The 15776-nt window shown below is 50.5% G+C and overlaps 3 protein-coding genes across 3 annotated transcripts; 1 reads left to right on the forward strand and 2 right to left on the reverse strand.

The window, feature by feature from the left end:
* Positions 1–1988: 1988 nt before the first annotated feature.
* Positions 1989–4675, forward strand: PFICI_10276 (uncharacterized protein; the record flags this gene model as incomplete). The annotated part of the gene is made up of 2 exons (XM_007838857.1): positions 1989–2054; positions 2114–4675. The coding sequence occupies 2 exons, from the start codon at positions 1989–1991 to the stop codon at positions 4673–4675; spliced, it is 2628 nt and encodes an 875-aa protein (XP_007837048.1).
* Positions 4676–7608: 2933 nt separating this feature from the next.
* Positions 7609–8393, reverse strand: PFICI_10277 (uncharacterized protein; the record flags this gene model as incomplete). The annotated part of the gene is made up of 3 exons (XM_007838858.1): positions 7609–8019; positions 8071–8214; positions 8355–8393. The coding sequence occupies 3 exons, from the start codon at positions 8391–8393 to the stop codon at positions 7609–7611; spliced, it is 594 nt and encodes a 197-aa protein (XP_007837049.1).
* A 4564-nt stretch (positions 8394–12957) lies between these two features.
* PFICI_10278 (uncharacterized protein) lies at positions 12958–15369 on the reverse strand (the record flags this gene model as incomplete). The annotated part of the gene is made up of 1 exon (XM_007838859.1): positions 12958–15369. The coding sequence occupies one exon, from the start codon at positions 15367–15369 to the stop codon at positions 12958–12960; it is 2412 nt and encodes an 803-aa protein (XP_007837050.1).
* Between the last annotated feature and the right edge of the window lie 407 nt (positions 15370–15776).

The raw sequence follows: 15776 nt of genomic DNA on the forward strand, positions 1-15776 counted from the left end.
AGTCTGGAAAAAACGCGACAAGAGCAGCTGTTTCAACGTTTCGGCATCTCTGGGGGCCCTGTAGTGGCTACTTGTTGGGCCCGTCTTGGCGGATATCCAGGGTCCTATGATTTCTGACAAGAAGGCGAGGAATCCGAAAAAAAACGACAATGGATGGATCCCGTGGGGGGGCAGCCACCTGCTGGAGTCGCCCACGAAATTGTATCTGGGCAGTTTTGGGCCTAGCACCCACCGTAGGGCAAAGTGCCAAATTCAAAGAATGGAGTCGACTTCAACAGGCCAAATCGCAGCTATTGAAGGGCAATTTGCGAAGAACCCCAGCTATCGTGCACTGCGTGCTGTCCCCCTCCACCCCGTCAAACGCTGACGGTTGACGTGCTAGGCAAGCTAGGCGAAAAGCTAGGAAAAGCTAGGCCACTTCCAGAGCTGTTCCTGCGTCTTTGGGAACGCAGCTCCAGTGGACTCGTAGGCTGCCAATCAAAGGCGAATTACGCCCCCATCTGTGCTCTTGTAGGACACACGGGGACACCCTACGACACCCTACCACAAAGGTCACCCCTGCAGATACCCTTGATGTCGACGGTCAATGCTGGCCAATCCCAAACCACGGCCCGCCGAATTGCTGTTTGAGATTCGCGCACCATGGCCAATAATCCTGGTCGTAGTCGTCGTCTGTCGTCCTTCCTCCTCCTCCTCTGGTCTCGTCGGCTCGGACGGTCGCCATCCTGCTGAAAGGTGCCTGCACTATTGAGCGAAAGCGAGAGTGATAGAGAGATAGAGAGGGGGGGACGTTCGCCGGCAAATTACACATTGAAGTCGTCTTCCACTCTTTGTCTTTTTTCCCTCCCTCGATAGCAAGAGAAATCAAATACCCGTCGGTAGACGCCCACACAGGCACAATCGCTCTTTTTTTTTTTGCGCTCACTCATTCAACACACTTTTTAATTATTACTACTATTACTCCTCTTCCTCCGTTGCAAGAGGAGAGAGAGAGCCACTCACTCCTTCGTGATACGCTCCACCTGCCGTATCAATCCGAGCGCATTGTCCTTGCGCTTTAACTTGAGACGCTGCCCCGTCGGCCTGTGAGAGACGTCGATCAAACATCGGACGGTTCCCTCAACCACAATCCGGGTCATATCCCTCACTTGCCATCGTTCATTGCCCTTTTTCGCTCTTTCTACCAGCTAGTGCGCGCAAGAGTCAAGAATTCCAAGACAGTCGTTGTTGTAACTGCTGTTGTTTGCCTCACTCGCACTCAGCCCACCAAGGACCGAACCAAACCCCAGGCGCGAATCCACGCTGAAAACGCAGATCAAAATTCCACAAGCCAAGAATAGGCGTTCAAGCCAGGGAAAGCGTGTCAAGCATGTCACCACAATAGCAGCAACTTACGTTCTGCCACTCCGCTCACTTACACCCCGCTACGTACGCTTGGATTGCGCCCTCTTTGACGAGCTGAGACCTGTCGCAACTCACGGGTCATCGACGCCAATCCATTGCCGCCTCACCCTAGACACTAGACAGACCAACAGATAGACAATCCTTCCCATTGTCTCTCAAACCGAAGGCCAAGCCCCTCGTTCTGCTAGGCCTGCCTGCTTTTCTTTTTCTTTCCTTTTCATCATCAACACTCGGCCTCAGCCCTTTGATTACGGCAAGAGCACAGTCGGATAGCTTCGCGGGCGAGTGACGACTTGTGCTGGACGGCGGGACCGGTTCGACGATACGACATCGATCACGACAATTGCAGCGACGATACCCTTTTTTTTTTTTTTTCTTCTTGTCCATTCTCTCGCATTCCTATTTTTGATACGACTTGGCATTTCCCGCCTGTTGGGTAGCTGGAATCTATTCACGACAACTGTAACTTTTGGCTTGACTACTTTTGGTCAACCTTTTTTTTGTTTTCTTCTCAACGAAGACGCTTTGGATTTCGCGTCCCCTATAGACGACAGCGAGGGATTCGTTGGATACTTTCTTTCAAGATGGGCATGTGTGGTGGACGGTCAAAAGCCGTCGAGGTGCGACCGGAACAGAAGTGGGATTACATAGTAGGTTGACCTGCCGCTGCCAGTCTTGCCAAGACGCATACTAACCTTAACCTTGGCAGAATCTTAACGACTTCAAGTCCAATTCGGGCTTCGCGGTTGCCGCCTACATCTATCTTTACATCTCAATCCTCATCTCACTTGCCGTCTATGGTGTCGATAGCTTCACTGCTGTCTCCCTGCTCGCTTTTGGCAAGTGGACGTCGAGTATCGATCCAAACACAATCATCGATTTCGACATTCAAAAATGGATCTTCTCCATTTGCATCATTGCCTCATTTGTCAACCTAGGCTTTGAGCACATCCGTGCCTGGCGTGTCATGAGGCGAGGCAGTGTTGCAGAATCCTACCTGGACAACCTGGCTGTCAAAATGGAGAGTACACGCATGGGCAGTGGCCAGGGTTGGCGCCGATTTCTGGTTTTTGCCGAACTTACAAAATCCAAAAAGGGTGCCGAGTACGTTGCTCTGTTCACGTACTTCAGTTTCCAGTCATGGATTCGTGTCATCTTCTGCTCGGGGCCTCGTCAATTTGTCAACGCGCTGACACTCTATGCTGTCTTCGAATCCGAGCTGATTCCGACTGATGGCGGCTCAGCCGACCGTACCATAATGAATTTCTTCGAAAAGATTGGTGCACTTGCCAATGAGAGTTACCAGCAAGCCGCAGTCTTATCTGGCATGATGTTTACCCTGGTGGTCTGGGTATTTTCTGCCCTTTCTCTGCTTTTGGCTGCCCTTTTCTACGTCTTTTTCCTCTGGCACTATATTCCCAAGCAGGATGGTGGACTATCTGGATATTGCGCGCGCAAGATTAACAAGCGGTTGATGAAGGTTGTCTCGGTCAAGGTCAACAAGGCTATCAAGAAGGAAGAACAACAGCGTGCCAAGGCTGAGCTCAAAGCGGCTAAGAAGGCTGGACTTGATAAGCCACCGCTGAGACAACAGGCAACGTTGCCCACGATTCCCAATCTCGAGAATCTCGACTCCAAGAAGGATGATTATATGCCAGGCATGCCAACGCTCAGTCGCAACGATACAATGGCTACATTGCCGGTCTACACATCCCGACCTGCATCTCCTGGCAGTATCGAGATGAATGCTCTGGAGAAACGGCCGATGCCTTCGCGTGCTGGAACAAGCAATACTATGGCCTCGCAAAGTAGTTATTCGTCACGCGCACCGTTAATGGCCAATTCTGCTGGTATGGGCTATCAACCAGCTCCATCCCCTGTCCCCACGTTGCCGCCGCTCGACATGAACAATTATCCTCCAGCTCGACCGGGTACAGCACAATCAAACAGGAACTACGGTCCGGGCCCTGGGCTGCAGAGAGTTCAGACTGGTGGCAGCTCCAACTTCGGCGCACCCTATGCCGAGAGCCCTTCAGTCTACCATCCCCAGCCAATGCCTGCTATGCCACCGCCAATCAGGTCACTGACATCCAACATGGACAATTATGGCCGTCCTGGCCCGCGGGATCAATTCGGCCCTCGACCTGGCCCTCCTGGCAGAGCAACTTTCGACGATGGAATGTACGGTCGTGCTAGTCCTGCTCCCTCAATGTTCTCGAATGGTCCCGGTCCCCGACCTGGTCCACAAGGAAGACCTCCTATGCCAATGTTTGATGAGGGCATGCGCGCCAGCCCCGCTCCATCGGCTTTCAACGGACCAGGTCCACGGCCCGGCCCTCCTGGACGGCCTACTCTGCCAATGTTGGACGACGGCATGGGTGGCCGTGCTAGTCCTGCTCCCTCCATGTTCTCCAACGCCCCTGGCCCTCGCTCTGGCCCCCAGGGCGTGCCGACTTTGCCAATGTTCGACGACGATGGGATGGGCACCCCACGACCTGGACCAGCACGTGCACCAACTCTTCCAAACGTGGAGATGGAGGGAATGGGTGCTCCACGACCTGGTCCCACGGGCATACCAACTCTCCCCAACCTCGACGGCGATTTCGGTGGCCGCTCGAGTCCTGCTCCGTCTGCCTTTTCGAATGCACCCGGCCCCAGGACCACTGGTCCTTCAGGCGTGCCGACTCTGCCAATGTTCGATGAGGATTTCGGCGGCCGCGCTAGCCCTGCTCCGTCTACTTTCTCGAATGCACCCGGCCCTCTAGCAAGACCAACACTCCCCAACTTGAGTGACAGTGTCAACGGTCGCTCTAGCCCTGCTCCATCCAACTTTTCGGCTTTCCGTCCTGGTCCTTCGGGCAGGACGCTATCCGGTGACAGCACGGGTGGGCGTGCTAGTCCAGCTCCATCCATCCTGTCGAATGGTCCTGGGCGTGCAGTCAATGATGGCAGAACCGGCCGGGCCAGTCCCGCACCCTCACAATTCTCGGCCCGCGGACCGGCAGCGAACAGAGCCGATTTCAACGGCCCGCCAATGTCGCCCGTGAGAAGTGCCACTGGACCCATATATTCACCGAACCGACCACAGTTTCCTCTGCAAAGGAACATGACGGCACCAGTGCCCCCGAGCCCAAGGGAAGACGATTATATGACCCGCCCAGGCACCTCGGCTAGTACGAGAACCATGCCCTTCCAGGCATCTCGTTCCGGCCCTGGTTACAGCTACGACGAGGACGTGGAATCTCAGCGTGGATCACAGCCATGGAGGTAATACGGTTAGACCTTTCATTGCATTGTAAGGATCTCCATTAAGGTTGTACACACGTGCCTGGGATTGTGTAAATATTGTGACAATAATCATGACTGTTGATACCCTCGAGTGGGACCAAAGAGGTCTGTCTGCATATATTGGGAGTTTAAAGGGATAAAGCCCAGATTTGAAGAGCTTTTTAGACATGGCGCAACGTCGATTTTCTTTTTGCTTAGCCAGACGTTGCGCCATTTTATACAATGATATAACATCTTTTGAGAAAGAAGTTGAACTATTTTAATAATGTGAACCTCGACTTGTACGTTGTACTGCAGATGGGCATGAATCCTCCAGGCTGTGTTTTCATGTTAACTGTCACACTGGCTAGCATATGTACAACATATCTCAGCATGTCTGGCTTGGCTACTGTAAGAGACTGGTGTGTACCTCTTTGTTGTGACCCGATCATCATTTGACCTTGGACTATGTTTTGCCTACCAAGAAAGGCAGCTCGTCGCAATATATTGAATTTTGATACAATGACCAACTTTCTGGCACGTAGAGGGCCGTCAATAGTTATCCAAAATCAGCAAACCCACAGGGAGGGGAGAAAACGCAGTCAGCATTGTGCTAGGCACTGACGGGTCCGGATATCGGTAGATCCCCAGAGAACTTGACCATCACAGCTCTGCGTGATCGGCATTGTTCTTAGATATTGATGCCTCCCAAGACCCATGAGGGATTGTATCTCAAAAAGACGAGGCGAGCTTGCAGGGGAGTACTTGGCTTTCTTCTTTCTTGTCGTAGTGGGAAGAGTAGTGGGAAGTTATGCTCCTTTTCAGTACTGTTCCTCTCGTGTGTATCATCAAAAAAAAAAAACGAGAAGTTGCTTCAACACTCATCAAAGTCTTCTGAAAAAAGTATCATGGAGAGAGACAAAACAAGAGGGTGAGGGAAATCGAAAGTGGTACACAAGTCAAGGAACGCCACCCACCGCGATCTTTTTTTATTGTTGTACCAGTGGTAAAGGCTCACTTCCAGCAACGGATCGTCGGGTACACATGCATGTTTTTTTATTGTTACCGTAGGACTTTGCACATACTGTGCATCATGGGAGTATTGCGTCAAGCAGGTCCAGAAATCAGCCCTCTTTTGGGGGGGCCGATCGAGAAGCGTAACATCAACCGCACGCCCAACTTCTGCATGTATTCCTCCAGCTCCGCTGGTCCCGACTTTTGAAAAGGATATTCTCGTAACCTTTACTCCCCCGTGGAATATCCGTGGAGCTTGACCGTCTGTTCAATCGGGACGGGGCAAGGGGGAAAAAAAGTTCAAGCACCAAATAAAAGAATGGGAAAGAAAGTCGTGGCCGATCCGAACAAAGGGGAGGGGGAAAAACGCGGGATCTTAGATATTGTCCGAAGATAACACGAGATCCCGAACCTGATAATCCTGGCCCGGGTTTGATCATCAAGACAGAGAAGAAGAAAACAAAGTGAGCAACCACAAATAGAGAAAGACGAGTTGCTTACCCAAAATGATACAAAAATGGCCTTCCAGACTCCATGGACAACAAGAATAAAGCAATGCCACATGTTCCCCCTCATGGCCGATCCTATTCCCAGTACTCTGTACTTTCCAATGTAAGCCCCCATCCCATGATGAAGAGGCACATTGAAAAAAAGAAAATGGTACAAGGGGAGGGGAGAAGAGAGAATAAAGTAAGCAAGAGTAGAGAGGTATTCAAAGACGCACACGCCCTCGCGCTTTCGTATCTGCCTGCTTCCTCTCAAGTCATGGTCCAGCTGTTCAGGAGATGGAGAGAGAGAGAGAGATAGAACCAAACCTAAAACCTCGATCCACGGCCACAATGACAGGGGCCTCGAGATCGAAACACGCACAAAAAAAAAAAAAAATGCACCTATGTACATTTTCGGATACCAACGGGGAGCAAAATGGTCAAGCAAAAAGCCAGACACGGACAGGACAGGTATTACACGTGGCACAGTCCGAGGCGCCCGCGCTTGTTGTGTATGGCTGGTGAAAAAAGCTTACAAGGGGGAGGGGGAACAAATGCCCCTGCCTTCTTTTTGACTCAAATGTATATATACGGCTTTTCTGTTTGGCGCAAGACATGGGTATATTTATAATGGCGGAGAATAAGAGAGGAGACTCTTCTTATGGTGTAATCTGTGGTGTGATTATGATGTGTACGTTCGTGTCACATTGCATGCGCACAACCTTATGACATTGTGCCATGGTGTCATCCACCACGTAGGGTGGGTGATATTGGTGAACAGGCCTGTAACGTTGAGGAGTCATGGTAAATCTTGGGATTGTATGAATTATACCGAAACCTACCATTATGGTCATGAACTAAATTAGCACGAATGATTGTTAATATTTGACTGCAACCAAGATGTGCTTTCAATGCTCGGCACAATCATAAATGGCATGGTGCATGGTACAAAACAGTAGGACTTATTAGTGAGTGATCCACTTTCCAAGTTGATCGTCATTTATTGCCAATGGTCCAAATAGTTGTTGTGCAGTCCGGTATTTCGAACGTGATTGTAATTGTTCAAGAAAATCGTGCCAGGCTAATCTGGATGATTTGGCTATGATGTATCGTGAATATGGCAGTAAAGAAACCAAAACCAAAAAAAACCCAATCATGATTTGTTGTCCGATTCAACTCCTGTAAAACTCCCATGCTCCAGATATTATTGTGGTCGGTAGAGCCAAAAAAGTGTCATACCGCAAGAGTAACGCCAGCAACAGAACGCTAGAATGGGTATCGCGCGATGCCTAAAAGCAGATTTTGATGCCCCTGTTGGTCCGTCTATAATGCAAATGCCTAATAGCACAATGTATGCAAGTTATCGCTCGTGAGATGGAAAGTAATCCCGGTCCGTCTCTCTTCATTCGTCGTAAGTGGATGACAAGCCCCCAGATTACCACGTCTTCTCTGCTTGGAAACCGACGGAGAATCGAGGCTCGGCACTGTCCCAGCAAATAGGAATCATTGCCAAGAGGTTGATAAAGGGTTGGCCGTTCTTCTTGAAATTGACGACTTCCACAGCCAACTCCGAGTTGCCCTCGACAGAACGGCGCATTCGTTTTACGAGATCCTTATCGACGTGTTGCCGGCTCGAGCCGCGGCTGACTTTGCCGCCGGGTGCTTGCATAAAGCGGCAGTTACGGCCTACAATCTCGCGCTCGGTGTATCCCGTCAAGTACGTAAAGGCGTCGTTGGCGTAGACAACAGGGCAGTCGGGTTGTTGAAGATCGCACAAGATTAGTGCACAAGAAGCGTCGACGGGGCCCAGTTGGACAACAGGGTTTGCTCTGGACATGACCCGTAGCTTGGAAGATGTTAGAACAGGAGCATGGTTCGAGTAGAATGGGACACTCACCAAGATGCTCATCATATCATAGCCGCTAGGGGCATATAAACCAGGATAGATGATGGCATCGTGAATAGAGTCCTTTGGGGCAACGGCCACCGAGGTCAGTGTTGCTGTCTCTGGCGAACCTTGCTCGTGCCCGTTGAAGTGATACTTGTCGTCAGGTCAGTATGAGTACCATGCGAAGCGAGGCGCCAGAGTATGAAGAATGAAGAGTGAATATACAGAGAATATGTAGAGCCAATTGACTGTTCCACATGCATGAGTAAAGAAGAAAGAAAGTGCAAGCTTACCTCCAGAGCAGAGTGTTCCCACGTATTCATCATAGGCATCTTGAGAGTAGGTGAAAAGAAGAGCTGTTTCGTAAACAAGTGATTCGATTTCGCTTCGTTCTTCGTGGTGGCTTAAAATGTAGCAACAAAGGTTTATAGATAGATAGCACCGAGGGACGGCGTGCTTATTAGAAACTGAGGGTGAAGTGTACGCGGCAGCTAAGCGGGTTGATTCGTCCGGGGAAGGGGCCAGTTATAGTGAATGCTGTCAGAGGTGCAAAGTGATGCTATCCTTGGCTTGGAAAAGTGGAATAGGTATGCAAGGTAGGAGGAGGTAGGCAGGCAGGTCCGTATGCATGTATGTAGGTCTGGATTCGTATAGACGAGGTTGTACAGAAGAGGTATCTGTCTGTCCTTTTCTGCCAAGAGGATTCCAGGTTGCTGTTTTCGGAACTTTGCAAATATCGTCTGCCGTGTATGTCCTGGAGGTATGGATGGATCTTGAAGTTGCAAATGTCTTGGACGGAGAGGGAAGTGACAAAGGCGCGCTGCTGCCCTTTTTGTTTGTGACAATGTGAAGACGGAGGTTGAGTATTAAGTTATGTCTCACGGCAAAGTTGAAAGTGTAGGAGGCTGAATTCTAGACGACTGGCTCATGGTGGTCCGAAGGGCGGAACTGCATATGTTCGCCTAGTTATTATTACCAACCGACGCGACCAACTTATGCTTGCGAAACCTAATGAGGGATCGTGATCGTGGACGAGTAAAAGGCAGGCAAGAGGCAGATGCGGGTTTGCGGATACTAGTGTTGTGCAATTGGATGTCCATATGCTGGCTAGAAACCCTGCGCCGTGGTGGTGGTGGTTGAGCGGCGAGGATGATGGATGATGAGCAGGCGGGATTTGTTCCCACAAGCCTAGCTCGCCTAGACCAGGGGGGGCACGGTTATGGAAGCTTTTTCTGGAGTAGGGAGTAGAATGGAGCAGCACAGTAATAATGCAGTGGAATGTGGGTGACTGCGAGAGAGAGAGATAGAGAGCGCAAAAGTGTAAAATTCTACCAGGTAGGTAAGGATGTGAGTAGGAAGCTATTGGGCTGGGCCTCGTTTTCTTTCGATCCCTTGCGAGCTGCTGGATGGTGCGGCAATGTTAGCAGCTATGGGTTTCTCTCATGAATGGGATTGCGCATGTCGTTGGTTGATCGCGGTGGCAATGACAGAGACGCAGATCGGGAGCATCTGGGGCTCGATCTGTAAGACCCCGGAGGTGAGTGGATCAGAGGCTTTCCCCTCTAGCCCCGTCCTGGCCTGGCGCCTTGTCCTTAGTGGCCGAGCGGCTCGATAGGGTCACGAATTGGGAAGGGACTTTAGAAAAAAGAGCAGCGCCACTTTTTTTTTGGTCGCTATGTACAAAAGTTTGTAGGAAATACATTGTCAGGGTTGACACTTGCCATGCTGATTGAATTATCTAGTCGATCGGTCGTGCAGTTCCTTTATTCCGTCGGTACTGTGATAGAAGAAATGAAAGGAAAGAAATCGGGCTGGCAAGGGAAGGAAACCAATGGACAAATATCCATCTGACCTCGGCTCTCGTTTCGTATGGCATCGCAATCGCATCGACCAACCAAGAAATTCGATCCCAATGGTAAAATGGCGATGCTCTCGATTGACCAGACAACATTATGAACCCACCTGGTCATGTTCCCACCCGCCAAAAAGACCACAACAATGCCATCCTCGCAAATTATAAAGATACTTCTGTCTTTCCCCTATATAACTATGGAAATATTTGTGGGCAATGGTACGATATCGTTTCTGGAAACCCCTCCTTCAATCCATCCGTCGTCATGCTCACTCAGTATCCAACTACTCGGGGTATCTTCTACTGATCTCCCCTCGATGTCTCCCGCCCGCATACGCGTGTGAGCCTCTTGCCGGCTTGAAGCAAATGCCGGACGGCAAAGCCAAAGGCTTATTCACGCCCCGTTTTACAATCATTTGCGGTGGCATCTGCAGCTGCGCGCATGCAGATATCACGAAATGTTCATGCAGTCAGGGTAACAAAACAAAGGCCGACCGGTGGACAGGACGGACTGCATTTACACGTCAAGCTGTGCAACGGCAGTACATGTGCCGATGTGACTCGTCCCGATCATCTATTTCGGGATCACATTTCAGACAAGAAAAAGTGACGACCATTGGCTGCTAGGCTTTTATTTTCCCAGTCTGTACTTGCAGCAATGGCATCGATGAGAAAGAATATGCCTTGTCCAAAGAACCAACCGGAGCAGGTATCTGGTATGTATGCAGGTCTCAACAGAAGGGAAACTAAACTCTTTTTTTGCTCCGGCATTCAATGTTGTCTTGGAGGTTTACTCGTGCGTAACGCAAAACAAGACGATCGACAGCCGCCAGTGTACTAGTTCCTTGGACCCCTAAAAACACAAAACACAATCCCGATGGGAACCTGACAGATTCTCGATGCGAATCGCCAGGACGTCACTTTTGCGATCGCTCGACGTTGCAGCCGCCAAGGCAAAGCCAAGACTCTATGGGCCCACCTGGTCATCCAGCAAAGCGGAGCCTAGTCCGTCCACCAATATAGTAGTGCTTTTTCTTCCCCCCTTCCATGCCTCTGAAGACTAGGTTAGCACAATTGCGGCGCATTTTATTGCAAAGAAACCACATCGGCGATGAGATCTTCAACAAGCACAATACGACTACATATGAATTATTCAGAATCATTCGGGAATAATTACAAGTCGGCATAACTGAATTCAGCATTCCGCTGTCAAAGGACAGAAGACCTCACAAATTTTAAAATACAGGGGCTCTCAGGCTGAGAGTGGCTTAGCTGCCGGCACTTGATTGGTCGATGCCATTTCCAAGTCCATGACGACACCACTTTTTGAAGGAAAAAAATCCAAGCCCTACCTTCTTCAGCGTCTCTGCCATTCCTTGTCTGTCTTTTGCGGCAGGCAAAACACAATATTCAAGCTTACATATATGTGACCAAGACACTGTTGAGGACATTTTACCAATGACTTCTTTTGTGTTAGTAAAAACGTTCCAACCTTATGTACTGGGTGGTATAGCCATTACGCAATGCTCTGTCCGAACCAAATACGAAAGAAAAATGCATCTGCCGTGGGTAAAAAGAATTAGATGGCAAATTCTAGATGTGCAAAACTGGATCAATGCAACAACCCCCATGGTGCTCTGCATGGATATCTGGTAACTTCCTGAGTCGTAAAATGATGGCATGCTCAGACATTGCTGATGGCATTGTTCCAAAAGTGCATGGTCTACACTGTAGTATTTCTTCCAAATCTGGATCAAAACTGTACAACCCTACATTGTCTACACCATTTACATCATTCTAGAAACCCCTCGTCTACCAAAGACCGGCGCTGGCTCAGATACCGTGATAGGCTGGCTGCTACGTCTCTTGGGGCGGGAGGTGTGACGAAAAGCGCTGTTTCTCCCCTTCAGAGACATGCGCCCGGCTGCTTACCATCTTCGTCATTGTTTACCCCTCCAACTTCCCTTTCTCATGCACGAGAATCGCGAGATTGACTTTCAGACCAACGAATCTGTTCTGCCTTCTGTGCATACAAACCTGGGGTTCGAGACTAACTCCGTCAAGTACGTAGGGCGGGCAGACCTCTTGAACATGAACTCTGGTCGTGACGTGGGGGAAATACCTGTTGTAGTGTCTTTCAACACGCCTCTGTCTCGTTACATTAGTTTGGTTTACGAGTAACAAGAACTTTTACAACACAATCCATCCTTTGATCTAGTGTATGCTGAGTGTAGATTATTGCGATTCTGAGAAGCACTGGCATCACTCATGGGCAGACAATTCGGAAAAGCTTCAAGATTTTCTTGGGGCAGCTGAAAACCCAATCTGCCAAATGATCAACGCTATGCATCCCTTGAGTCCTTGACCTATCTATCAAGTGCTTGCTTGATGCACTGATAACGCATATGCTGATGTCGCTACCGTATGACATGGTTCCTATGATGCGCTATTGGTTGTTCTGCGCTTCGCTTCGCGCGAAATAGACGGTGGACATGATTTTGTAAAGTCCACCTAGTTACGGTCTCGTAACCGTACCTTGTGCCAGTCCCATGACTAGCGGCCTTGTGCCTGTGTCCAAATCCTACACGGCTTCAACAAGCCAACCAGCTAAACACGTATCATACAAAATTATTACTGTTGAAAAACATGATGGGATCCTTCTCTCGTACAGACCATAGCCCTTTATCGAAACCTTGACGAGATCAATGGGTTGAGATGTCATGATCCCGTAAGGCTCTGCGATTAAAACATTACTTCATGCCCTTCTTTTTCTTCTTCCCGCCCGAAAACACGCCTTGACACATTGTATTGGCCAATCACATTAAAACTTGAACCCCTCTCTTCGGGGATAATAACTTAACGAGTGCCCCCAGGGCAGTCCAGAGTCTGCCCACAATGATCCTGGCCACAACCAGGCTGACCGTCACTATGAAATGTACCAGCCAGACCGCTAGTACCAACGTATAGGCGATGACCATGCCAATCACCCTGCCGCCGAATCGATTCGCGAATCCTGCTGCCAGCCCCGGGAGCACGGTAGGGAGTCAATGAAGCCCCAAAGTCCGGCGCAGCTTCAGCATCTGCGACTTGAATTTCTTATCCATTGCTTCATGCTGCTTCTTTGACTGTGCAAGCACGCTCTCAGCCTCCTCGACGCTCATCAAAGGTGTGCTTCCAATGGCTGGAGATGGGCCATTCGGAACGCCTTCAGCCTCGTGGTGAGGGAAGTCATCCATGTCATCCCAGTTGTCACCGCCAAACATCTTGGCCCGCTTGCCGTCCTTATCCATAAAGTTTGTGGCTCCAGAGATCCAAGGTGCTAGGCTCTGCAGGTTGACACTGTTAGTGTTGTTGGGGAATGCCGAGTTCGTCTTGTAGGAACCCAAATTCAGGGATGGTAGCACGTGCTGGTTGATGCATCCTATGGCCTCTTCGCGATGCATCTTGCCTACCGGATCCGGCGGGTAGCTAGCAGCTCCCATGGGGAAGAAGGACGGTACTCCGTTGGGAACAGCTCGACCCTTAATCAAACTGAACCCAGAGCCGGGCGTAGCATGCTTCGGTGCCGTAAAGGCCATGGCGTCGCCACTGGTCTGAGCAATCCTGTGCTGGAGCGAGATGTACCGTCTTTCTTCTTCTTCCGTGAGGTTGAGGACGAAGTCACCGTTTGGCGTAAGCAGAACGCGATGACCATTGATTTCCTTGCGCACAGGTCGCCACGCATTGAGCTCGGCTTCGTCCTCTTTAGTTACAACAGACCGAACTGTCGGGGGCAAGGCGGCAGCGAATGAGCGTTCTACCTCGGCACGATAATTGGTTGTGGATTTGAACAGGTTCATTTCGTCAGGCTCAGGAAGCTCTCCCTCCTCAATCAAGCTTTGGAGGATCTCAGAAAGTGTCGGGATCTCCCCTACAGCGCCATCATAATCGGCCTCGTACGGACGAGAATCCGCTGCCGACGAGACAAAGTCGGGAGTCAGCACAGTCGTCTTCGTTGACTCATTAAGCCTGATGGATGTGTCAACCGGAGTCGGGCTTTGTAGAGGCTCTTTGCTCTCTTTAGCTTCGAATTCCCTTGTCTCAGTTGCCCTGGCGGGAGGCGAAACCTTCTCTGGGCTAGAGACACTGGCTTTCTCCTTGCGTGAAGCTTTCTCATCGTTGCTTCGCGCTTTGGTCATCACCGCATCCGTTTTGGCACTCGCATCCTTGGAAGAGTCCGGCTGTGGTGTCTCTGGTCGACTGATCACAGGGCTATTGAGTGTGGACGTTTTCGGTTTCTTCTCCTTCTTCTGCTTCTTCTTCCGTCCCTCGATTGGGGCAACTTCAACCTCCTGCTCGGGGGCCTTTGTCTCGGCAATCGCTGCGGCAGCTTCCTTCGAGGCCTTGTTGCGCTGCTTGCGCTGTTGGCTCTTCGTAGTCACTCGAAGTGCGGCAGATCCTACCTTGGACGGTGGTGGAGAACTGGTGCGGGAAGCAGACACAGAGGCGCTGATGACCGAGGTCGATTCCGAGATGCCTTCGCTAGCGGGTGTGCTAGGTCGACCTGATGCAGCAATTGCCGCGGAGCGAATTGATGCTACGGCCGCCGATGGCAAATTTGGTGGCTGTTCGGTCTTGGGGGTCTGAATCAAGCGCAGAGTCTTGGGGGCTGCTCGAGCTAGAGGTGAAGATACAGATGCTGTCGTAGGCGTGGGCAAGGCTGACGAAACCACAGACTTGGCGGTTTGCGTTGCGGATCCCGAGTTCTTTGACAAGCTTGACTCATTTTCTTTGCTCTCCTTGAACGGAGTGGCGACTTTGGTAGCAGCAGCAATATCCAAAACACCAGGAATCGGACGCTTGTCAGTCTTGACGGGAGTTGGCGTAGCTGCAACTCTGGATGCTACGGTCCTGCTTGGTGTCTCTGGCTCGGCCTTCTTCTTTCCCTTGTCGGCCTTTGCTGGAGTGGGCTTCGCAGGCAACGCAGGTGTAACTTTCTGTGGCGAGGCGACCTTGACAGAATCAAGCGCTGGGAAGTCTTCCTCCTTGAGCGACTTGCTCTGCTGTGAAGCGATGTCTCGTGAAAGCCCACTTTCTACGGCAAGATCCTTGATAGATTTCTTGGCATCAGAACCCTGGGCCACTGCTTCGGTTCTAGCAGCCTTCTTCGTAGTAGCCTTTGACTTGATGGTGGGGGTCAAGGGAGTGATTGGACGCGGAATGACCGGCTGCGGACGGGCAAGCGCGGGACTCTGAATGACGGGCGTTGATACCACAGAAGTCGTTTCACCAAACTGTATGGGAATAACTGGATGAGGGTGCGGGAATCCGAGTCCCGGAGGTGGTGCTGGAGTCGTCGTTCCACTTGGTCCGGAGATGACTGAGCCGCAAAAGTCCAATGGATCGGAATCTGCAACCAACGCGTCGACTGACTGCTCGTCAAGCGGGAGGAGTTCGTCATCTAAGGGAAGAAACATATTAGCCCGATAACCTTGATATCATGGCATTTTAAAAAGAAAGAAAAAAAATCACAAGGTGCACTTGAGGTTGTCACAGGTGTCTAAGACTATCGCCATCTTCCACATGGAAAAAGTACATGATTGCGATTACAAGGGGGCAGAAAAAGCTATATTGACCAGCTTCCTGTAATTGTTTGCCGCGGTCTGTTGTTAACATACAGGAAGAACAAGTGTGGAAGATGACGATAGCTTGCCTGGCGTGACCCCCTCAACCTCAAAAATGATGCATGAACAACCCCTCAAAAATGCCAATGCCAGTGCCAGTGCCTATAATGACAGATTCCCCTGCCTCTTCTCTTGTTCTTTCTCGACGCAACTGCTGTGCTTTCATCGTGCGACCTCGTCGTGTCGACGCGTAGACGCCA

This window comes from Pestalotiopsis fici (genome assembly GCF_000516985.1).
Source record: "Pestalotiopsis fici W106-1 unplaced genomic scaffold PFICI_Scf_7, whole genome shotgun sequence".
Classification (NCBI taxonomy): domain Eukaryota; kingdom Fungi; phylum Ascomycota; class Sordariomycetes; order Amphisphaeriales; family Sporocadaceae; genus Pestalotiopsis; species Pestalotiopsis fici.